This window comes from Bemisia tabaci, chromosome 1 (genome assembly GCF_918797505.1).
Source record: "Bemisia tabaci chromosome 1, PGI_BMITA_v3".
NCBI lineage: Eukaryota > Metazoa > Arthropoda > Insecta > Hemiptera > Aleyrodidae > Bemisia > Bemisia tabaci.
The window spans coordinates 68,469,964-68,495,417 of record NC_092793.1 but is presented as its reverse complement, the minus strand read 5'-3'; the positions used below and the strand labels follow the sequence as shown (position 1 = coordinate 68,495,417).

General features: G+C 38.5%; 1 protein-coding gene across 3 annotated transcripts in view; it reads right to left on the bottom strand.

Moving 5' to 3' along the window:
- Positions 1–22,469, bottom strand: part of LOC109031643 (uncharacterized) — a 30,928-nt gene extending 8,459 nt beyond the window's left edge. Inside the window, exons 1-2 of one of the 3 annotated variants that reach the window (XM_072306062.1) lie at positions 9,243–9,506; positions 247–301 (exon numbers count right to left, since the gene is read on the bottom strand). In XM_072306062.1, coding sequence (XP_072162163.1) covers positions 247–301; positions 9,243–9,358 — 171 coding nt within the window. In that variant the 5' untranslated portion in view covers positions 9,359–9,506. Of the gene's footprint in view, positions 1–246; positions 302–9,242; positions 9,507–20,710 lie in introns of those variants that run through there. The other 2 variants (XM_072306063.1, XM_072306064.1) reach the window with 2 other exon arrangements.
- Between the last annotated feature and the right edge of the window lie 2,985 nt (positions 22,470–25,454).

Genomic DNA, 25,454 nt, shown 5'->3' with positions numbered 1-25,454 from the left:
GCGCGCGAAGCGCGCGTCCTGGGGGGGCTTGGGGGGGCGAAGCCCCCCCAAAAACCGGCGCGGAGCGAAGCGGAGCGCCGGTTTTTTAAAAATAAAATTAACGAAAAATGCGCACTGTAATAACAAAACTATATGAATTCTGATATTTAAACCATTAGGCGCACATATTCTTCGATTGGTAAGTGAAGTTCTAAGTATTCAATATGAGCTCTTATAAATCTCAAAAGGTAATTATGAGTTGCTTACCACATCTGTGCGATTCTCAATTCTGACTTTTGAATTTGTCGGCTTACCATACAATCTAAAAGCACATAAAAAAGCACTACTTAAATCGAATCTAAGAATAAGGTTGAATTTGTTTCTCCTTAAAAGAGACTACTCGCTTCATACCTTTTTTTACTATTAGGTATTACACAATATAACAATATAATACAATAAAGATGCTCAGACTTAAAAACCAGTCTCTATACATTTGATCGTATCATCACACACTTTGAACGGATCGACATTGAAAATTTCCTAGTTACAGGAAGGGATAGTTAGTAGATTGGAAGATTATGGGCCAATTTATAAGCTTAAGTGATAAGTGGTCATCAAATGGATCATATGGTGCAGGTAAAAACAGGGAAAAAAGTCGGGAGAAAAGGTGTGTCTAAAAGTGCTAAAACGTCCAACTCTTGATAATGGGCCTGTTGCAAGGTGCGGGGATTTGCAAGTTGATGCCTGATTCTTATGGCAAATTTCACGAAAAAAACGATGGTGCTACTAAAAAACCTTGAAATGACCTCTAAAACTCAAAAAAGCTGTTTTTGGAACCGACCCATTCAATACGGTCGTTTTTCAACCGCCATACTTGTGATTGGTGGAAAAATTACCATCTAAATTTCATAGTTTTTCACAATTTCCGCAATTTTATTGCAAAGGATGAAGTTGCACAATCCTAGCATCATTGCAATGCAAGCTATATGGGATGAAATATGATTACACTTTTGTAATTTGTTCACCATCGAACATCTTTTTTGTTCGAGGATGAAATAGTTGAAATAATGCAACTTGGCCTGAGGTGTCCTGCATAATGACCCCCTCCCTCTGCCTTTCTTCCGAGAGTTCCCCAATGATAACTTTTTGGCCGAAAATTTGGTCGCAGATGAGGTTTCGTGTAGGTCCGGAATAGAGCCTACGCTGGATTTCAGTGATTCCAGCGCCTATTTTTTCCGCATGAAAGAGACTTTATATCTGATGAAAATACCCTGCTAAAAATGTTCCGTGTGGATGATTTCCATGAAGTTGATTTCCATGAAAAAATGACACGGAAAAATGGAACAGGAAATATTTCCATGTGGCTGATTTCCGTGTGACTGATTTCCATGTGGCTTATTTCCATGAAAATTTTTCATGGAAACGAAATCATTTCCGTGAAAATTTTTCATGGAAACGAAATCATTTCCGTGACAATTTTTCATGGAAAGAAAACCATTTGCATAAAAATGATCACAAGAAGGTTTCAGTACCATCCAAATTGCTCACGGAAATTAAATAAATCTTAGAATCAAGACAAAGGAGACAAGCGTCCCAATGGGAGCACATGATATTTGGACCATGCAGACATGCTCAGTAAAATAGAAAATGAACAAACAACACTCACCAACTCGCTCAAGTCTGTAATCCACTGGGTCAGAAAAATCCACTTGAAGACAATGAATCCAAATTTCCGATTAGAACTGGTGCAGGTACGAAGGAACTTTTGAAAACACGATGAGTGCATTGTAAAAATATCTAAAGCACTCTTTAACGTAAGAGAAAAATTAGCACCATGATTTAATAGCTGATCGATACAGAACACCACTCTCAGAAAAGCACTGACACAACACGATTTTTCAGTTTAGTTTTAGAGGAGAAAGCATTTTTCAAAAGATGCGACATCATAGATCCACAGCTTAAATAATTTCACGATTTACTACGATCATTGATGATATTAAGGTAGCCATCGATTCTCTACCCGACGTTCCTTCCACACATGACAGGAAACATCTACAGGCATAGAGCAAATGGCACTGAGCAGCAATGTACATCTGATAAGGCAAGCTCCTGGAAGTGTCGATCTGCAAAAATACAAAGCGGGAGACAGATCATCAAATTGATCTACCTATGGTTAATGGCCGTCCTTGGAGACAGACAATAAACTACGTAACAATATATCAACCACCTTTTGATAACAGAACGAATTTAAAATGAGAGCAAGACCCTTCCTTATGGAGGGAGGGCCAAGAAACATTTAAAAACGGAACATTTTACAACTTACAGGTCTGAGCCACTGAATATAATACATTCCACCAGTCAATAAAATTTTAAATTTTGAATGTTGATGGATAACCTGATTGCCAGTATACATTGAGTTGAAACCAGTTGAAACATCTGATACGTAGAGCGGTTCATTCTTATAGAGGCTTCCGAAGTAGTTCCAGATAGGTACTTTAAAATTAGACACCGGTCAAATGTAGTACAAGAGAGGAAATGGGTGCAACAAAACTTTAATTGTCCTTGATTCTTTTGAAGACACAAGGAAAATGCAGGCAGTATGAGGATGTTCCAACAGACTACCTATAATAGCACTCGCCTGCAAGAGTTGGGAAGTTTCTACTTGTGATGAAGTCCGCGGATAATAAGATTTGCACTTAGAGAGTGCAACAGAAGATCCACCATCTTGATTCTGGTCTTTCCCTTCAATGCTAAATAGATGAAAGATTATCTCCCTTCCCACGGAAGGAGTGGATAGATTTATTAGACGTAGACTCTTCGATCAACTTCGTAACCACGGTTAGGAATAGCACATGGTAGTAAATGCATTCGCAAACCAAGAGAATAGAATTCACAATTACCTCGCTCGTTAGAACATATCGACTGAATCGTAAATCGGCAAAGAAAATTAAACTCGAGTTACTTGATCAGTATAGCTTGACATGACAAATGTGTAATGTAAGTACAAGGTGACAGGCTCATACTTAGGTGTGTCCGTCGTCAAGAAGTGAGAAGTGAGAGATAATTTACCTGTGTTCGATGAAACTGAGTATAGTCAAGTAGACGCCGATAATACAATCGATTCTTCGTTAAGAATCATGAAAAGTAGATCAAATTAAGTTTTGTTCTCCCAGTGATCAACTGGAGAGAACTTTCCTTTCACTCTGGGCTATTTAATCAATGTAAAATCTCGAAAAATCTCGATCGCTAGTGAGATTCTCCTCTGTTCTCTTGTAAAAAATCGCTTGAAAAAGCGATTTTTTGTATGTGTGAGTGCGCTCCCATAAGATCTGATGTAACCGCTTATTGTATTAGTGTGTATTTTACAGGGGTTTTTCGAGACTACCGATAGTCGCTGTTCGATACGTCGATACGTCGATTCAATTCTAAACCTACCAACCCTTTCCTACAAAATACCCTGTTCCTTCTGAGTTTCCTTAACTTTGCCTTCTTTAACTCCGTTTCTAAATAAACTGTATTAATTATCTGAAGTTCTTTATATCTTAAAGCTTCAATTTCCAATATGAATTTCCTAACTTTTTCACCATTTTCCTTATAAAACAAAATCAATTTACGTATGTACTTTTTACCCTTGTGTTTAGCGCTTGTTTCATTTGTGCGTCAGCTTTGATACAATGGCGGATTGTTTACGTTCATTTTATAGTTGAGCATTTTCCAATTTTTTCCTTTAAATCTCTTCGAAAAAGTCCCAAAATGACTTAGCACTCTTTAAATAAGTAATTCACCCCTTCAACTTAACATTGATGGTACTTTGGATGGTTCCACCTTTTGCAGTGAGAGAAACTGAATTGCCGAGTTTTTGAGCTGGCTATGGCTGGCTCCTTGGTTTGTCCGTGTCCTTCGGTTTGATTTGTGATTTGTGCAACTTCCTTAATGGATAATCTTACTTATCAAAATACTCTTTGACTGTGCGTGGAGTGTAATTTTGTCTTGAGTCTTGACAGCATTAGCACCATGTGAATCAAAATTTCAATCAACTCCATTTTTGCCGCAGGGTAGGGATCCTTTAGCTATCCTACCGCTATCAGAGTGCTGTCGAGAAACTAATCACAACTGTCGGTATGTTCTGTTGAGCAGTTATGTAAATATAAAACGGTTGTATTTGTTAGTCAATTTCTTTTGTATGTGAACAATAACTGAATGTCCAGAATTCCAAACATCTGACTGTATCTCAAGTATATGTCGGAAATATTTATCAAGGTCAGAGTTTGTGAATCCTTGGCAGCAGTTAATGAATTTCCCCTAAGTAACAACTTCGCTCAACAAAGTTTGGTAAGTAAGTACAGCTCAGATCCACCATCGTACACATATAATTACATATTAGTTTAAACTCAGTGCGAGTAATGTTTTGAGGGTAAAGTGTTCTCTATTCTCCAACATTTATTAGCAGGGGTGCGAATTGCCCCCCGGAATTGCGCGGAGGCTGAGAGATACTTGTTATTTTTCTAGATTTTTCAGATTTGCAATTTTTGTGGAATACTTACTGTGACTTTGGCACACATTCTAAATTTAACAAGAAATTCCACAAAAGTTTGATCAGCGCGTTGTGCTGACCTTCTTGCGAGAACCTAGCCCGAAGCTGAAAATTGCAGAGGCATGAAACAATGTTCACTTTGGTTTGTGAGATTTTCTTATAAACTTGGCATCCTCATATTTGTCCGACTTTTACCAAAATAATCTTGAAATTATCTCTCCCATCACCACATAGCAACAAAATTAGCATAAACATTCTTGATAAGAGGTGGCATAGTATCCAGAGACCCCTGAGAGTTTTGTATTAAATACTAATGATGCTCCTCTGGCAGAATTAAAAATTGACCATTCTAAACTACATACTCATATCAACAGCTCTTGCTGACAACAACCTGCTACCTTCATCAACTTAATCTGAAGTTTAGAATAATAGATAAGCCGCCAACTAATGTACTATCATTTCCATGCAAACAGTCAACCTTGTATTTATTGAGGAATGATAAATACAGTTTTTACTATGCCTTAAAGTTCTTACCATAATTCTTACCATTTGGAGTCAGGAAATAAAAATAATTGCTTCATTGTTTGCATTTTTATTGGCCAACTAAGTTCACAGTGGAACTTTCGTCTACTTGGTGTTAATGAAGGTAAATATTTATTCTTCTCTTATTTGGATGAGAATTACCTAGGTACATCAAATAGGTATGACATACTGTGACATTGGGTGCCGCTACTAGGTACTCTACTTATATTTCAACGATACTGGAAAAATTCATAACTCAGGTAAGGGCGTTATCTTGCAAGCTACAGAGCTAGTAATTAGTCATATTTCGATCCTTTGAGATTCTTTCATCATTCAGAAATAAAAAACTAAATTCAGCTGGAACAGGCACATTTCTAGGAAGGAATGTGACGGATCATTTATATCTAATTTATATCTCATCGTCATCTCATTTATCAAACAATGCTTCTCGTCCTCATCTTGTTCTAATCTTGTTGAGAGCAGGCGAAGATTTGAAATGCGCGCTACAGATTCGGTAGTCGCCTGGCAAAAGTGGTACCCGCCTGACGTCACAAAACTTCAAGATGGCAACAAAAATCAAACTGGGACAATAATCAAAGAAAAGGACTGTGGTGGTTACAAAGGAATACCTAAATGATCATTCATTTTTTCGAACCCTTATAATTTAAAAAAATTAATTTGAAGTGAAGTACGTATTTGGAGACTTTACACTTTACTGGGAGAACATCCAATGCCCAGCATGAGCATTGGAAACGTCATTCGTGAACTCAAAATGACCGACTTGTTCATTTTGAAATTCACGGCATGGCATGGCTAGGCTGGCTGGGTGGATTGAATTGAACAATGGTCCGGATCCGGAGTTCCGAGTGCGAGTTGGACATCGAACAGTTGGACGAGGGACCATTCCGCGGTTCCGCCTTTTGCCTTTTTATCGAGGTTGCGTATGAAAATGAGTGAAAATCAGCCGCTATAATGATTATAGAAAGCCAGTTTTTGTATTTTAATCCTTTTGAAAACATTTGCCTGATAATTATTTAGATAATAAATACAACCCTGGAAGTATCGGCAAGGAACGATTATTCCAGGAACTAGGAACATCTTCACAAAAGTTAGGTTATATTTATCAATTTACCTCTCACCCACATCACCACATCACCTCAAGTAAGTAATTTAATGAATAATTTTTCACTTTCACACCTTTCACAAAAGAATCAAGGACAATTAAAGTTTTGTTGCACCCATTTCCTCTCTTGTACTACATTTGACCGGTGTCTAATTTTAAAGTACCTATCTGGAACTACTTCGGAAGCCTCTATAAGAATGAACCGCTCTACGTATCAGATGTTTCAACTGGTTTCAACTCAATGTATACTGGCAATCAGGTTATCCATCAACATTCAAAATTTAAAATTTTATTGACTGGTGGAATGTATTATATTCAGTGGCTCAGACCTGTAAGTTGTAAAATGTTCCGTTTTTAAATGTTTCTTGGCCGCTCTCATTTTAAATTCGTTCTGTTATCAAAAGGTGGTTGATATATTGTTACGTAGTTTATTGTCTGTCTCCAAGGACGGCCATTAACCATAGGTAGATCAATTTGATGATCTGTCTCCCGCTTTGTATTTTTGCAGATCGACACTTCCAGGAGCTTGCCTTATCAGATGTACATTGCTGCTCAGTGCCATTTGCTCTATGCCTGTAGATGTTTCCTGTCATGTGTGGAAGGAACGTCGGGTAGAGAATCGATGGCTACCTTAATATCATCAATGATCGTAGTAAATCGTGAAATTATTTAAGCTGTGAATCTATGATGTCGCATCTTTTGAAAAATGCTTTCTCCTCTAAAACTGAACTGAAAAATCGTGTTGTGTCAGTGCTTTTCTGAGAGTGGTGTTCTGTATTGATCAGCTATTAAATCATGGTGCTAATTTTTCTCTTACGTTAAAGAGTGCTTTAGATATTTTTACAATGCACTCATCGTGTTTTCAAAAGTTCCTTCGTACCTGCACCAGTTCTAATCGGAAATTTGGATTCATTGTCTTCAAGTGGATTTTTCTGACCCAGTGGATTACAGACTTGAGCGAGTTGGTGAGTGTTGTTTGTTCATTTTCTATTTTATTGAGTATGTCTGCATGACAGATGTCATCCATTATTACTTTGCATGATGCATATTTAGCTGAAAGATTCTCTTTACACATGCCTAGTGGAAGATACATGTGGGTTTGGAACTGCTAACATGCGAACTTTGAAAAACTACGCTGCTATGATATAGAAAATCCTACAAGTCCAAGAAGGTCTATGCGCTGATATCAATTACATACTGACATATACCCGTCAAACAAGTTCCCATGGCTGTCATAGATGGCCTGCCCACAAAGTATGTCTGAAAGGGTGGCCCTAATTTTCTTCAGGGAGCTTTGAGTACACCATGTACTTTTTAAGATTATTGTGCTTATTATTGCTTTCACTTGAGTGTAGATGTAAGTACATACTAAGCTTTTATCCATCATACATTTTGGCACATTTCTTTAATTATTGAGCTTCATAAAATTTCAGGTACTTGATTTTCAGGGGCTGAGATCGAAATCATATCATTAAAAAAAATTGGTTCCAGCAATTCTTTTCAAATTCTTTACAAAAAAATTTAGAGGATTTAATAACTGAAGATAAAAACATAACATGCTAAACACTACCTTCTGATGAAAAAGTACTTAAGTGATGACCAAAATTGAGACTTTTTTCGATCACCCTGATATGGGGATCTTCTTCACCTCCTTTCTAAACATACGCCTGAGAAGAAAAAATTTGACTGCTAATGCAACCCGCAACAATGATCGTATAGCTCTTCTTTCGGTTTTTTCCTTTTTCCCTTCATTCCCCCCCCCCCCCCCTTCCAAAACTTGAGATTTTTCCTTTTCATGTCATAATGAGCCCATAGCACAGAAGTTTTCAAAAATGATTGGAATTCACGAAATTTCATTTTATGAAGTTACATATAAAATCTTGCATCTCTGGTTTGAACCGTATACCGAGTATAATTCCTTGGCGCGCACCTTGCGGAGCGCCTTCAACATCGTAGTTATGCTTCAAACGCGACACTCACGCTCCGATGTGTAATTTTCGCATGTTGCGCATGTCGGAGCGTATGTCCAATTTAGAATTGCCCAAAAATTGAAAGATTTTAAAGCCGCGAAATTCATGTTTAAATCCGCAATTTTTATTTCCATGCCGAACTGAGAAGGGGATTTTCAATTCCATGAAGGCTTGATGGAAATGACTTGGTTTCCGTGTGAGTTGCATGGAAGTGCTATGAGTTCCATGTCGAGCTCACAAGGAAATATTTTCATTTCCATGAAGACTTGATGGAAATGACTTGGTTTCCGTGTGAGTTGCATGGAAACGTTATGATTTCCATGTCGAGCTCACAAGGAAATGTTTTCATTTCCATGACGGCTTGATGGAAATGACTTGGTTTCCATGTGAGTTTCATGGAAACGTTATGATTTCCATGTCGAAGGACATGGAAGTCAGACGATTTCCATGAAATCACATGGAAATCGGGTCATTTCCACGTGAATCCACATGGAACATTTTTAGCAGGGTACTGTTTCAGACGATCTTTAAAGCCTTTTCGTAAAATATACTTGAGTACTACGCACATGTGGGTCTGAAAGTTAAAAATAGCCACTTCTTTTGTTTTTTGGAGGTCAATATCGTTTTTTGATCAGAGGGCTTGGTATTATTAGGCTGAAATTCGGATGTGTTTTTTATTTAAATACCACACAGGTGTAAGAGTGCTTCACCGCAAAAATTAGCATGATATTATTGGTACGCTATTATTGATATTGGTACGCTCCAATCGAGAAATGATATAACCATGAGAAAAGAGAATTTTTCAACGTATGGAACCACTTTCGTTTACGTGAAAATGTATCATTGATGGGATTCAAAGACCGGTTGAGGTCAATTACTTTCATTAGAGGAAGACTTTCCTTTCCTACGGACAAAAAACGCTGAAGTTACAGGAGTCTGTGGGACTGCGGGGCAGATTGCTATCTTTAATTATACCTACCTCTCTCTCTGCTATTTTTTGGGGGTATTTTCGGATATTTTTTTAAGTCCTTCATACTCAATTAAGTTGCACCCCTCCTATGATTTGGCTCAGGTAACACCCCTTAGAGAACTTACGAAGACTACGTGTACGTACCCATCGATTCCGTTTGAGTTTGCCTCATTTGCTCCAACAAAAAGAAAATTGGGAGCAATTGCTTCAAACAGCAGCAAAAACTGCGTAAATAACTTGACCGATCGAAGAGGCAACATTTGAATTAGATATGTATTTTACTTCGTGATGAACGAATCAAAAAGTATGCAAAATTAGGTACACTTTACAGTTCACTTTTGTTAAGGTATTGTTTTAACTATTCTCACTCGTTTCCAAATCCAGCAGGCTTGGTTTAATGTTGCTGTCGCTGTATAACAAGCTCCTATCGAAATTTTGTCTCATTAAATAAATGACCCGCTGTCTATTATCGCCCCATCAGGATAGCCTGAAATAACATCGTAAGTTCTACTTCAAACCAACTGAAGAAGCTTAAGGGAAAATCATCTCCCAGACTTTCTTTTCGGGCCCTCCTGTACCGATCAAATTTCGAGACGAGCCCCGCTTCCCCTCCACCCTCCTAGACCCACACCCCTTAAATAAAAATTGCAAAAATTGGGCAGTGGCTCGAATTTTTTACAGAGTTTTAGTGTCGGCTGACTCATGAAAAATATTGTGAGGAAATGAAAAAGCCAATAAAAAGTTCAAAAAGTACTTCTAAGAGGAGAAAAAGCTATTCAAAATCCGATCAATCAAAAGCCGACAGTCGAGTGACGTGGAAAAGCGGAGCTTGAAGCCGAGTTTTTTGTCAATCAGCAAACCATCATCATCGCCCGCCTGAATATACGTCCTTGTAACCCGTCAAAAATATCGTTTCAAACTGGTCCCATTTTTAGCGTTTACTAAACGGGGTTTCTTTGCTATTTGAAGTTTGATAAAATCCGAAAAAGATCCTAGAAGCTCAGTTTCAGACAGGACAGCCATAACTAGCATTATTCCTTCAGAGAGCTAGTGGAAACAGAGCTTTTAAGTGAAATGCCACCCCTTCTTGCCAATTTCTAACCTAAAAATGTGTTTGTTGTGTGTCCAAAGCGCAACCACGAATGCATGCAGAGGACTGCACTTACGGCTCTCTTGCTGGCCTGAGATGAAAATCACTAATATTCTTTTTATATAGTTGAAATAAAATAGGTCAATTTATAATCATCTGAACGATTTCAAAGAGTCTTTAAATGACTGGTGGCAATTTGAAAAAGAACGGAGGCTTCCTAAAATAAAATTATCCGCTCCGAAGCTATACGGAGGCCATTTTCTCAAAACTTCATTTTTGAACTTACGGCTCTCTTCGCTACCACCACGGCAGAGCTGGTCTCTCGGCAATCGCCATAAAGCGCGCCATATGCATGGCCCGCTTGAGAGCAAGGGAAAGGATGCGCGTTGATGACGGCGCAGGGATACAACTATTCGTCCTTGATGGATGTGCTCGTTGCATCTGCAGAATTGAAGGCGCGCGGGCGCGAGGCGTTAACTTGCTGTGGTCAGCTCCAGCTCCATTCTTTCAGTGAGAAGTCGTTCAGATTCGGGAGAACAGTGAAAAATTGAGGCCCGAATACATCTCCTCCATCTTTGGCAGAGTGTTTCTGTTATGAGAGCAAAAGTTTGATCATAAGAACAGAACACAGGTTGACAGAACAAAACACTCCGAGCTTGTATTAAAATAGTAAAGTAACTGTAAATGATAAGAACAAATGACACTTGACTGTTTATTTCAAATGCCATACATGGTTTTTGCGTTTGGCCCAGATATTCCAGACCAAATTTTCATCAAAAACCAAAGTCTGTCATCGGTGTCAAACTCGCTCCTAATGTAAACAAACGAACGGCGACATAGTCCGGACATAAACAAAGCGTACCCAGAGCGGACGTCCTCGAGATCAAGATCCATCCATATAGGTCAGTCATTCCCAAAACCCAAATGAGAATCTTCTGCGCATGACGTCAGCATTACTGCCGCGAAAACCAGAAATGTCGGAAACAATGCTTTTCTTATGGGAGAGAACAAATTTTTCTTAATGAATCATTTAAATTTCTTACTTTTAAATTCTTTGAAGCTTTCTGAGTGTCGAAAGGAACGTTTAGAAATTAGCGTCAAGGGTTTCAATTCAGCTGAATTTGCGTTTTTATATTTTTACATGATTTTTGAAGTCAGCGATGTAACAAGCCATCTAGTGGTATAGATTCGCGTGTAAAAATGGCTGATGCAGAGTAAACTGTAAAAATGAAAGAACACAAATTCGGCAAAATCGAAACCCTGAATGCTAATGTCTAAACGTTCTTTTCGACACACAGAAAGTTTCAAAGGATTTAAAAGTAAGAAATTTAAATGATTCATTAAGAAAAATTTGCTCTCTCCCATAAGAAAAGCATTGTTTCCGACTTTTCTGGTTTTCGCGGCAGTAATGCTGACGTCACGAGCCAATGGAAAGGGGCTTACCCCGAGCGGGGAAATCTGCGCAATGACTGACCTATATGGATGGATCTTGCTCGAGATGTTCCAGACTCAATTTCTCACTCAGCGTTAGCGTTTCTTCACCTCGACAAAAGAACTTTCGTCCGCGTCTAACATTTATCCCTTTCGTAAAATCAAATATCAGTTACCCCGTTGATCTGTTCATGGTGATTTCAAGTGAAATTGCGGCGAGATACTCCAGACTCCTAATGTAAACAAAGCGGCCTGTACCTGGTCGAGATGTTCCGGACTCATTTCTTCATTTACGTTTCTTCATCTCGACCAAAGAAGTTTCTCGCGCATTCAAAGTAACATTTTCCGGTTCCATTGTTAGAGAAGAAACAAGTCATTTTGTTGTAAGTTAGGATAATATTTGTGTTGATTAAGTGGCTTGAGCATTGGATTACCTGGCTGCGCCTTGCATGGCTGCCTCTATATCAAGATGATTGGGAGAAAAGCTTACTGGTTGATGTGCGAATCTGAATCCTAAATCCCTAGGAACGGTAGTTGTGAAAACCAGACGGATGTACAATGCTAGGTACCTTGCTCCTCACTCACTTTCTCATGGATGTTCACTGGTCTCTCCAAGGTTCTGGTTTTGCGATGCGTTGAAGCCAATGCTTTAAGTTTAGCTATAACAACCAGGCTTCGGAGATACTAATTAACAATCCTAGCAGTCGGCCTCCTATGGTGTAGTGGTTGTAGCGCTTGCTCTATGATCGGGAGGTCCCGGGTTCGATTCCCGGCCGCATATTCCCAAACCCCGCGTGGATTGTGAAAAATCTAGCCTGTCCTCAAAATCGTTAGCCGCTGCCTTCTGAGCCCTGCCGCGGTCGGCATGGGCCTCTTCAGCAAGTGGCCTTGGGCACTGCGGCCATCCTCTCTCCTTTCTCCTTTCTCCCGTCTCGCGTCTCGCCGCGCCGTCTGATTGTCTCTTCAACCCTTCGGAATGAATGGGGGTGACCTCGCGGTCCACTCTTTTTGTTTTCCGGAAAATATCTTCTTCCTCCTCAAAACAAGCCCTTCGCAGAGTTGTCACATGTTGAGTGCATTTTGAAATGCACCATTGACTTGTTCATGAAAAACCGTGATTATTCGATCCACTTGGGACGATTTTTTCAGGTCAGAGTCAAGTCATACCCTGTCTCTTCCGAGATGGATTTCAAATACCAAACATCGATGATATTGATGCAGGCGGCATGTTGCCTCCTAATTTTTCAGTAGCTATGTTTATGCGAGCCTCTTAACCTAACTTCAATCGAAACCTGAGTTTGAAACCAAGGTTCAAATCACGGCATAAACGATACGGAACTAACGAAATGTAGGTTTCCGAAATTTGTGTTTGAAACCTTATTTTACACTAAAGACTAGGTTTTCGCACTCCGCATAAACGAACCGGAGGTTGAAATTAGTTGAAATTCGACTTCAAATGCGATTTTCAGGTGCGCGATCGGCAATATGGCGGATTTATTATCATAACGTTCGTAAACAACTGGTGCTTATCCCACGATTTAGCGTTAATTTTGTCATTATTCAACATTTTTTACAATCATAATTTTACTATAATTGTTGCTTAAGCACTTTTACGTGATTCCTTCAGTTATATGTGGCTTACTTATCCTTATTTAGCTAAACGTAGGACGTTATTTTCTAGTGAAGGTGTTTAGTGTCAGATGGAATCCAGGCTTATTACTGCTTTTCCAGATAATTCTTGCAACTCTAATCAACATTTTATGACTACAGAAGCAAAGCAAGCAAAGAGCTTTACAGGCTACAATTGAGTAATAGCCTTACCTACCAGTTCATCATCTGCGGAGAACTTTTTTACTGTATCCAAACGATTTGCCTAAGATTTCAAGATAAGGCACCATGCTTCCCTTTAAGTAGTGCACCGAATTTTTTCATTTCAATCTACCGATTAAATCTAAAATTTGATCCAGTCAGAGCTGCATAGCTCTTGAATTTGTGTGTTATCCGTGTATCTATTTCCTGGTTGTCCTACTGGAAGTGTGACTCCAGCCACAACCGTGACCTGCTGACTTATTTCTTTGATCCAATCTCTTGTAAATGATGACTCAAATTCTGAAGCCATCATTTATTGAAACTAGTTCAAAGTTATTGCTCCAAAGTATCGTCACTCTTCTCATACTGATGCAGAAGGAAGGAGATTCTTCGGTGAGTGCTCTGTGATCTAAGATTTTCAATTTGAGATAAGAATAAGGTTTTTATTGAGGCGTGTAACAATTTTTGGTCGTTGAACCACTTGTCATAATTGAGTTTTGGCGTTAGAGATGCATCAACTGTGGAAAGTGGCTCTGCCTGTGCAAAAATATCTTGTGACAGCAGTGAATGTTAGTAAATGCGCTTTACAGATAGACTGAGAGCTCCAGATTCCAATCTAACTGAATTATTAAATTCAGAAGGATTTTTGAATTGAGTTCATATCGAATCTCAGTAGGAGAATAATATACAGTCTAAGCGAAAGAATATCAATGGTAAGGTTGGGTTTGTGTCTTAGATTAGTGAAATGCAATGGCAGGTTCTGAAATCTTGTTTGTCAGTTGCTCTTTAAGTACATGAGTCACCTTTGAAAATCAAGTTTAAGGAAAACACACATAGGTAGGCAAACAGTGGTAGGTAGCTTGCCTATTTTCTTCCTGTCTTGCTCATGGACTCGGAGAGCAGTCGGAAAGAGGGGTGCGAGAAACAGGATTTCAGCGCGTGTCTCTGGGAATGTGGAAATTCAGAATTTGTGAAGCGTCACCAGTTTGTTGAGATTGTCACCGTCCATTGCCTCAAGAGGATTTAGACGCTTCTGCTTCAGCGATACATTGTTGACCTATCAATATCTGCTTATTTTGATCATATCGTGAAGGAGGAATTCCCATAAGTATATCCCGATTCTTTATTTGTTTCACTACAATAATGGCAGACACACAATCTTTACAACAGCATGGAGTGAAGGTGCGGTGCTTTACTGGATTAGCACTCCTACACTTTCAATGCCTATATCTAAGTACCTATTGTAAGATCATTAGAAGCTCAATCAACAACATGATGAATTTCTGCGCCTGCCATAATTATTTTTAACATCACTAAAAATTACCTATGGCAACTTTTCTGAACTCAGAATATAAGCTCGAGCATGATTTGGAGGGTTGTTGAGATTAGGTATTCATTCAATTTTAAAGATGAACGTGAAATGATGAAACATCTACTGTCATTTTTCCAACTGTTGCTCAGAAAGTCAGTAAAGGCTTTTCTAGTGAAGATGAAGCCTCCGCTTATATATTGTGGAAAAATTGAACATACACAGGTTAAAAGAGTAATACCTAATAATTTATTGAATCAATTCATAGTGGAAAAATGAAGTATAGCTTGTGAAAATGGCGCCAACATGAAATTCAAGTTCAATCGAAAATATGCGCATAAACAGCGCCAAAATCGGAAAGTTTGATTTCCCGCGAAAGTCGGGTTACAGCGCCCGCATAAACCCGACGGAGGAAACTTGCATTACAAACTCGGGTTTCATGAAACCCCGGTTTCGAGCCTCGCATAAACGTAGCTAGTGTCCAAGGGATGTTCGTGCCGAACAGCACGTGTTGTTACTCGGGATATTTGTCCAACCGATATGGACAACGGAAACGGGGAAAATTCGCTTCGTTCCAGTTTTGATCGCATTTTTATGTTTTTGATACTTTGAAAATTTGAATGTATAATAAATCACCAATTACCTAAGTATACTTAGCCTACATGTGCTCATTTGATCATTCTAATGTTTCCAAACACCGCGAAAAAATTTATCAACCTTGCTTTAAGTAATCATTTTCATTTGAAACAGTATTTTTAGGTTTCTGCCTTCATTCATTATGTTCAGTCTCTCAAACAACGTAGTTGAATGATGAACTTTTTTTGGGGAACATTTATTTTTCATAAAAATTTCTATTCCTATTTAATGGGGTTTTAATAGCTCTCCTATTGATTCGGGTGAGACACCAAGTGCATATTCATCCTCGCAAATGCAGAGACTTTTTTTTATAACTTTTCTTCACCACCAGGTTTACTGTTTATCCTTTCAAGCAAGGTGATAGGTTCTGCGCAGAACTATATAAGTAAAAGAAAGGAAATAATTGAAAAAAGAAAAAAAAAATTACTTGAATTTTTCGTCAAGAATACTGCTCTTGAATCAAGAATAAGGTCACTGGAATAAGGCCGAATCCTGCTTGATATGAGCGGCAGCGGCTTTTTTCTCAAAGTAGGTACGCATTTTGCAGCTTAAGCCAAGAGAAATCTCCTCCTAGCGGCAAATTCAAGAATATTAATTCTTACGTAATCATTTTTTTCCAGTACAAAAGCTCCGCAAATTCCACTAATCAAAGAGGCTTGTGAGATGCATATGCATTGCGCTGCTCTAAAAATGTTCCGAGAGTTTTCCATCAAAAATGTTTTTTACAAAGAACAAAACGGTAGGCATAGCCAATAGACAAGTTTATTGATCATGCGATCAACGAAGGTGACGTCATGACTCTGCATTGCGAAATTTTCGGCATTAAAAAATATTTCCACTGCACGTAATTTAGGCATTTTTCGGTGAAAGGGCGTATGAGACGTCCATTTCTGCTAAGATTGTGCAACGTAGTTCTCTATCCGACTGTTTTGCTGTTTATTTTTCGTTGAATCTGCTCAGAGTTTTTCCTGGCGATTTAAAGGACATAAATCGACCGTGAATGAATTTCATTTGCCGCGAACGGTAAGAAAACTGCGCAATCGCAACAGCATGGCAAGCTCCATTCGCCCTTTTACCGAAAAAGTCCTCAAATTCTGCTGTTTCAAAAGATTCAACTGAATAAATAAATATTACATCGATTAATTCGTGGCCAAAACTGTTGAGAAGAAATCAGAGGAAGGGCATGAAGGTTGGACGGAGATGAGAGACTACCTGAGCCGAGCAGGTGCGGAGGAGTCTCGGACCCGCACAAGGGGCTTCGGTTGGGGTCTAAACGGGATTTCACAATCCACGCGGGGTTTGGGAATATGCTTCCCGGCCAAGCGACCCGAGTTTGATGGTCTCAAACAATGGTTGCCTGGGACTGGTTCAGTAGGAACGGAGGGGGGATGGGACTTAAAGCGTGGGATTAGCCCTTGAGGGCTATTTGAAGTAGCTAAAAAAAAAAAAAAAAAAAAAAAAGTCACCAAATTCTCCAGCAAACCCGCATAGTTGTCTATTAACAGCTGAAGAAGCAATGGAAACCGTATTTACCTATGACAACAAGATTTTTTCCGTTGGAACTCTGATAGTAAGTATGAGGGGGAACTATCACCTTTAAGGCACGTTTCTCCATGAATTTTCTTGTTTTTTGGCATCAAACTAAGTAGAACTCAAGGAAAATGAGGCAAAACTTTACAAGTTACCATGTAAGGTTCATCTGCTGAAAAAATAGAATAAAGTCTAAAATTCCTAATGAACATCACCAAGATGGTTCTGCCACCAGCAGTTCATTTTTTAAGGCACGGATCAAATACGGTTATCTATTATTCTCACGGTGCCCATCAAATTATAGGTAAGAAACCTAGTCCTGTAATAATAATGGCATGGAATGACGGGCTCTAAATGGTGACTTGACCATCCCCAATAAGTTATCGAAAGAATTTACTTCTTAAAAGATCCTTTGCGAATAAAGCCAAGTAAATATGCAGATAAAAGTCCCGTGTGATATGTGAAGTGTACTTATTCACAGTAATTTCAAAGGGAAGGGATGAAATGTTCAAAAGGTAACGTCCAAATTTGCAAAGTTGTAGAGGCGCTAGGCACAAATTGGACAAGGTGCCGCTAAGTAATGATTAAATGAATTTTTTATTGTTATTAATTACGGAAAAGAGGAAAAGAGAATCAGGCCGAATGCCAAAATCCAAAATTCGAAAAGTGTAGGGTGTTGTAGGAGCCGAACCTTCTTCGAGATTACGGGCGGCGAGCGGCAACCTGATTGGCTACGAAGGCTACGAAGATTGCCGAGCATGGCCGAAGGCCTACTCGCCGCTTGATAGGTGTTGACGGCGGTTTGACAAACAGCAGTTTTTGGTGAAATGTGGTCCGGAATATCTGGGCCAATCTGTTCACTCGCCATACATATTTTAAGTTGTATCCAACATTAATGAATCAAAAAACAAATAATTTAGAGACTGAGACAAAAAGCCAATAGAAAACACAAAAAAAGGGGAAAAGTGAAATCATGAATTAATACAAGAAAATATAGGTATGTGTGCATTAAGCAATGCAACAAGAAAAACCTCAGAAAGTCGAAGTTGGCTATACCATGCCAAGATTAAAAATAGATATTTTTTTTCACAGCTAAGAATTCCTAAAACGGTTAAAATTTTCAGGGAATGACGTTGAGTTCCACATAAAAAATTACTTGTGTCAAAAAGTCTGCAGCGTTGCAGATCGTGTCACGAGAAGCTGGAAGAAATGTTCAATGGTGAAACTATTAAAAAATACGTATCCTGATCTGCAACGCTGCATACTTTTTGACATAAGTAATTTATCACGTGGAAAAATACTCAACGTCATTTCTTGAAAATTTTACTGTGTTCATTTTTCTCTGCATGTGTGAAGAATTTTCAGTGAAAATTCTAGCAACAGTGTTGGTTCGATGTTCTCTGATAAAATGAATTGGGAGTGGATATTTTAAAACACCGTCAACAAGATACGTATTTTTGCACATTCACCATCGTGTAGCATGTGTTGAGTGATTTTTTGTTTTAATTTATCGCATTGATTTACAAATGTATGATATTATATGGACAGATATTGCAAGTTTTGAACCCTTCTAAAATGTTACGTTGATTTAAAATTCCCATTATAAATACCAAAAGACAGCAGATTTACTACTAACTTTTTCTTGTTAAATTGAATTTTTTCCCTTTTAGTTCAGAACTAGCACGGATTTTGAGTAATCTAGTCGTCAAAATGGACTTTATGGACACTCATTGTTGGTCAAGAAGATAGGAATAAATTAACTTGAGGTTTAAACATCGAGAGAAAGGGTTAAAAATTATTTCTTGCCTCTAAGACCCAGGGCAAAAAATGAAATCAAAGTACTCGATGAAGATTCTAATCCCTGGTAAAAGTGAGTCAGCCTGACATCAGGCTATGTATGTTTCATAAACTACCCTGAGTCTGACTGATTCAGTCTGACATCAGTCTGACTCAGGGTAGTTTATGAAACATAGCCTGACGTCAGACTGATTCATTTTTACTAGAGATATTTCGTTGGTTTTGTTTTTTTGGTGGGGATCACAACTCGTGTCCAAAAGCACACATTTAACTCAATAATAAATAAATAAAAAATAAATTGTTAAAAATAAAAAAAACATGACTTGGCTACTCTCTGTCAAACTCAGTAAAAATATTTTCTGAGCCTAATTTATGGTTAGATTGCCTTTTCACCGTGATTAGGAGCTTGAGTTGGAAGTGCAGAGATGCTGTCAGCGTGTTTGTTCATCACACCCAAGTAGCCATTTCCGATCAAAATGTTGCAACAAACTTGAAACTTTGTTGAAACTTAGTTTCAACTTTCTTGCCACCTAGTTGCAACAAGTTGCAACTTCCAAACAACATAGTGAATACATTGATCAAAAAAGTTTCAACAAGTTGGTACTTCCAGACAGAAAATTTGGAGCATAATGGAACTTAGTTGCAAAAAGTTGGAACTGTTTGGGGGAACTTTTGCCCCTTCCTTCCCTCCTCTTTTTCAGGAGCCTGATGAACCTGGTAGTTACATGGTCTCTACTCAACTGATCTTCTCATTCGCATGAGGAGGGTTTTTTTCAATTCAGCCCAGCCAGATTATTGGGATTGATTGATAAAGCAATTAATAGACGAATATGACAATGAGAAAGTGGAACGATCCGATGTGGGAGCGGGTGGTTGCAATAGAAAAAAGAGGTTAGTATTAAATAACCAACGGCAGCCCTTGACTTAATGAACTGTAAAGGTAACTAAAAGACAAACGGCAACCCACAAGAGACCCTAAAGTTAGTCCAACATTATCCCCCGTGATGTGTAACAACCACTCCTTCCGACCAATAGGATCGCTTCATTTTCCCCTGGTCTTCTAGGTCTATCGCTTTTTTTATAAGTTTCAACAATTATTGGCCTACAGTGCTCGATGGTTTTCTGAAAAATTGACAAAAATCGAAGGAGCAGAATGCTACCGCGCTAAGGTAGAACGCCGTATGGACATTCGAGAGTTGCCAAATTTCCCTTGATGAAACATGTATTTTTGACAACATTCATGCATATTTTTCTTTGAAATTTTCAGATATTTTAGATTAAATTGTGTAAAAAATTTTCTGAAAAATTTGGAAACTACTATTCGCAATTTTCCCAGTAAAATCGGTTTTTACCGGAGGAAACTTGACAACGTCTGACGGCTCATATGGCGTTCTTTTCTAGCACGGCAGAATAGGCGCGAAGAGGGTGCGGAGGTTACGCACAAAATTGATGTAAGACTGAACTACGTTAATCGGGAGTATTCAAAACTGATTGTGAGTATACTGAGATATCGAGATAAGAGTTTAACTCTTTATCTTAATTACCTTCATTACGACTTTTGATAAGACTTCAAAAAACTCGAACGATCCTTTTTATCGGCGATTGATCTGGTATTCTAGCCGAGAGCCTCGGCTCGGTTAGAACTCACTCTCATTTCTGGCTTGGGCCCTGCGACCACAACTCTCTCTCTTGCTTTCGGACTTGGACTTTTTTCTGGACTCGGGACTTACGATTCTTGGAACTTGGAACCCTGGATCACTTTGGTGACTCGTCAAAAGACTTTTCTTTTCCTCCCTGGAATCTTTTCCATTTTTAAACCATTTTAACACGTTATTTGCGCTAAGGATGCGCGAAATACTCCAGCCCATCGACCGTCTCACTCTCCTTCCTCACCCCGTCCATCGAGCGTCAATAACAATTAGGTACACATATTCTTCGATTGGCAAGTGAAGTTCTAAGTATTCAATATGAGCTCTTATAAATCTCAAAAGGTAATTATGAGTTGCTTACCACATCTGTGGGATTCGTAATCCTCTCTGTTGAATTGGTCGGCTTACTAGAAAATCTAAAAGCACATAAAAAAGCACTACTTAAATCGAATCTAAGAATAAGGTTGAATTTGTTTCTCCTTAAAAGAGACTACTCGCTTCATACCTTTTTTTATTATTAGGTATTATACAATACAACAATGTAATACAATAAGGATGATCAGACTTAAAAACCAGTCTTTATACATTTGATCTTATCATTACACACTTTGGACGGATCGACATTGGAAATTTCCTAGTTACAGAGATGAATGGTTAGTAGATTGGAGGATTATGAACCACTTTAAGCTTAAGTGATAAGTGGTCATCAAATGGATCATGGTGCACGTAAAAACAGAGAAAAGAATGGAGATGTTGCATGTGTGGGGAATTGTGTGGGGTACACATATTCCTCGATTGGTAAGTGAAGTTCTAAGTATTCATTATGAGCTCTTAAAAATCACAAAAGGTAATTATGAGTTGCTTACCACATCTGTGCGATTCGTAATTCTGTCTGTTGAGAAGTCGTTCAGAATCGGGAGAACAGTGAAAAATTGAGGCCCGAATACATCTCCTCTATCTTTGGCAGAGTGTTTCTGTTATGAGAGCAAAAGTTTGATCATAAGAACAGAATACAGGTTGACAGAACAAAACGCTCCGAGCTTGTATTAAAATAGTAAAGTAACTGTAAATGATAAGAACAAATGACACTTGACTGTTTATTTCAAATGCCATACATATTTTAAGTTGTATCCAACATTAATGAATCAAAAAACAAATCATTTAGAGACGGAGACAAAAAGCCAATAGAAAACACAAAAAAAGGGGAAAAGTGAAATCATGAATTAATACAAGAAAATATAGGTATGTGTGCATTAAGCAATGCAACAAGAAAAACCTCAGAAAGTCGAAGTTGGCTATACCATGCCAAGATTAAAAATAGATATTTTTTTTCACAGCTAAGAATTCCTAAAACGGTTAAAATTTTCAGGGAATGACGTTGAGTTCCACATAAAAAATTACTTGTGTCAAAAAGTCTGCAGCGTTGCAGATCGTGTCACGAGAAGCTGGAAGAAATGTTCAATGGTGAAACTATTAAAAAATACGTATCCTGATCTGCAACGCTGCATACTTTTTGACATAAGTAATTTATCACGTGGAAAAATACTCAACGTCATTTCTTGAAAATTTTACTGTGTTCATTTTTCTCTGCATGTGTGAAGAATTTTCAGTGAAAATTCTAGCAACAGTGTTGGTTCGATGTTCTCTGATAAAATGAATTGGGAGTGGATATTTTAAAACACCGTCAACAAGATACGTATTTTTGCACATTCACCATCGTGTAGCATGTGTTGAGTGATTTTTTGTTTTAATTTATCGCATTGATTTACAAATGTATGATATTATATGGACAGATATTGCAAGTTTTGAACCCTTCTAAAATGTTACGTTGATTTAAAATTCCCATTATAAATACCAAAAGACAGCAGATTTACTACTAACTTTTTCTTGTTAAATTGAATTTTTTCCTTTTTAGTTCAGAACTAGCACGGATTTTGAGTAATCTAGTCGTCAAAATGGACTTTATGGACACTCATTGTTGGTCAAGAAGATAGGAATAAATTAACTTGAGGTTTAAACATCGAGAGAAAGGGTTAAAAATTATTTCTTGCCTCTAGGACCCACGGCAAAAAATGAAATCAAAGTCCTCGATGAAGATTCTAATCCCTGGTAAAAGTGAGTCAGCCTGACATCAGGCTATGTATGTTTCATAAACTACCCTGAGTCTGACTGATTCAGTCTGACTCAGGGTAGTTTATGAAACATAGCCTGACGTCAGACTGATTCATTTTTACTAGAGATATTTCGTTGGTTTTGTTTTTTTGGTGGGGATCACAACTCGTGTCCAAAAGCACACATTTAACTCAATAATAAATAAATAAAAAATAAATTGTTAAAAATAAAAAAACATGACTTGGCTACTCTCTGTCAAACTCAGTAAAAATATTTTCTGAGCCTAATTTATGGTTAGATTGCCTTTTCACCGTGATTAGGAGCTTGAGTTGGAAGTGCAGAGATGCTGTCAGCGTGTTTGTTCATCACACCCAAGTAGCCATTTCCGATCAAAATGTTGCAACAAACTTGAAACTTTGTTGAAACTTAGTTTCAACTTAATCTCAAAAGGCTCGAGCTCTTAAAAATCTCAAAAGGTAATTATGAGTTGCTTACCACATCTGTGCGATTCGTAATTCTGTCTGTTGAATTTGTCGGCTTACCATACAATCTAAAAGCACATAAAAAAGCTCTACTTAAATCGAATCTAAGAATAAGGTTGAATTTGTTTCTTGATTCGGAGAGAGTAAGGTACGCCAAGTAGATGCATAAATTACAGTTTTTATTTACCCAAATGCATTTCAGCCCATAGGGCCATCTTCAGTGGTATACATAAGGATCACAGGCTACAAGCAAGTACAAGTACATGCATATTCTAAGGACATACTGATGAGAATTATAAATTACGGGTACTAACTACATTATAGCATACAGGTGGCAATTAAATTTGTTTCTCCTTAAAAGAGACTACTCGCTTCATACCTTTTTAGTGTATTTTCCGAAGGAAATACACTATTGCGTTCTCCCCTGATGTCAGATCTGGACCAAAGACCATGTAATGAGCATCGATCATGGGTCGTAGATTACGAATATGCATGCCGTTTGAATTCATGTTTATATATATATATATATATATATTTATTTATATATCTGTTTATTTATGTATGTATTTCCGACTCATCGTGGTTTTTCCGATTTTTGCTTGGTTATATTTCCCTCATTTTAAAACATTTCCGAATGAAACTTTTTGCGATGTAAAGAAGAGAAACAGGACTACCCTTCTGCGAAAAAAAAACGGAGATCGAAGTATTACATTTCGAATGGTGGGGGCGAGAAGTGGGGGGAGGTTCAATTTTGTGGGCGCGATAACTCGCGCAAATTAAAAGCTTTCCCCCCGAAATTTTTACAGAAGGAAGATCTTACTTAGTTCTAGGCTGGTATTGAATCTGAGCGAAATCGGTCGAGCCGTTTAAAAATGGCGAGCTTTGAAAGTTTTAGGCGGGGGGTGTGCGGCAAAAGGAGGGAAGCCGCACAGTGGGTCACGAACTGAAAATTGGTGGACAAGACGGCAATGTTGTCACACAGTGGGTCACGAACTGAAAATTGGTGGACAAGACGGCAACGTTGTCGCACAGTGGGTCACGAACTGAAAATTGGTGGACAAGACGGCAACGTTGTCACACAGTGGGTCACGAACTGAGAAGTGGTGGATAAGACGGCAATGTTGTCGTACAATGGGTCACGAACTGATGAACTGATGGCTATATTGCCGCACAGTGGGTTAAAGACTGATAATTGGTGGACAAAACAGCAATGTTGTCGCACAGTGGGTTATGGAGATTCATCCATCGTCATTCAAGCTTGCCACAGCGTTTGTTGACATTTTTTCATATCAGACATTACATGAGGATTGTTGTTACAATCTGGCGACATGAAGTCCTTATTCGAATAATCAATGCCTCCAACAGTGTAAACGTAGATCCAACCTCCAAAGATTGATAGCTCCCCACCCCCTCCCCTCCCTTCGGAAAATACACTCTTCCCGCGGTGGACGCGCGGGTCACTTAAAGACAGAACAACTGAGGCCGGACACTCAAACTAAAAAACGCGCGCGAAGCGCGCGTCTTGGGGGGGCTTGGGGGGGCGAAGCCCCCCCAAAAACCGGCGCGGAGCGAAGCGGAGCGCCGGTTTTTTTATTATTAGGTATTATACAATACAACAATGTAATACAATAAAGATGATCAGACTTAAAAACGAGTCTTTATACATTTGATCTTATCATTACACACTTTGGACGGATCGACATTGGAAATTTCCTAGTTACAGAGATGAACGGTTAGTAGATTGGAGGATTATGAACCAATTCAAGCTTAAGTGATAAGTGGTCATCAAATGGATCATATGGTGCACGTAAAAACAGAGAAAAGAATGGAGATGTTGCATGTGTGGGGAATTTGCGATTTGACTATTGATCCTTACGTAAAAGTTCGCGAGAAACACGATGAAGCCACTGATTTTCTCTGAAATCAACTCCCAAGCTCAAAAAAAGCTCTCAAGTTGAGGTCAAAATGGAGGGATATCCCACGCTATCCCGAGTGTCTACGTCTACATCAAGACAAACTCTCCATGCAAAGATAGGGAGCAAATACATCGACAGGGCTGCCACTTTATTTGGGGACTCTAAAACTGAAAACACGGCAACCAGCTGCTAATGTATTTGCTCTCTATCTTAGCATGGAGAGTTTGTCTTGATGTAGAGGTGGACTCTCAGGGTAGCGTGGGATATCCCCTCCATTTTGGCCTCAACTTGAAGCTTTTTTTGAGCTTGGGAGTTGATTTCAGAGAAAACGAGTCTCACAGCAGAAAACATCTCCATTGGGAGTAAAGGTGTGACTAAAAGTGCTAAAACTTTAAACTCTCGATAATTCCTATTTATGACCATTTTGTATTAGCTGACGATCTCTGTTTCATAACATAAGGGTCATCTTTTAACCGCGCATATAATGCACGGTATAAATGTGACTCTTATTTTATAGAAATTTTAAATACCGCTACCAACATGTTTAAATATCTCTATTTGAAGTCAGAGATGCTCCCTTATTGGATTAGATGGA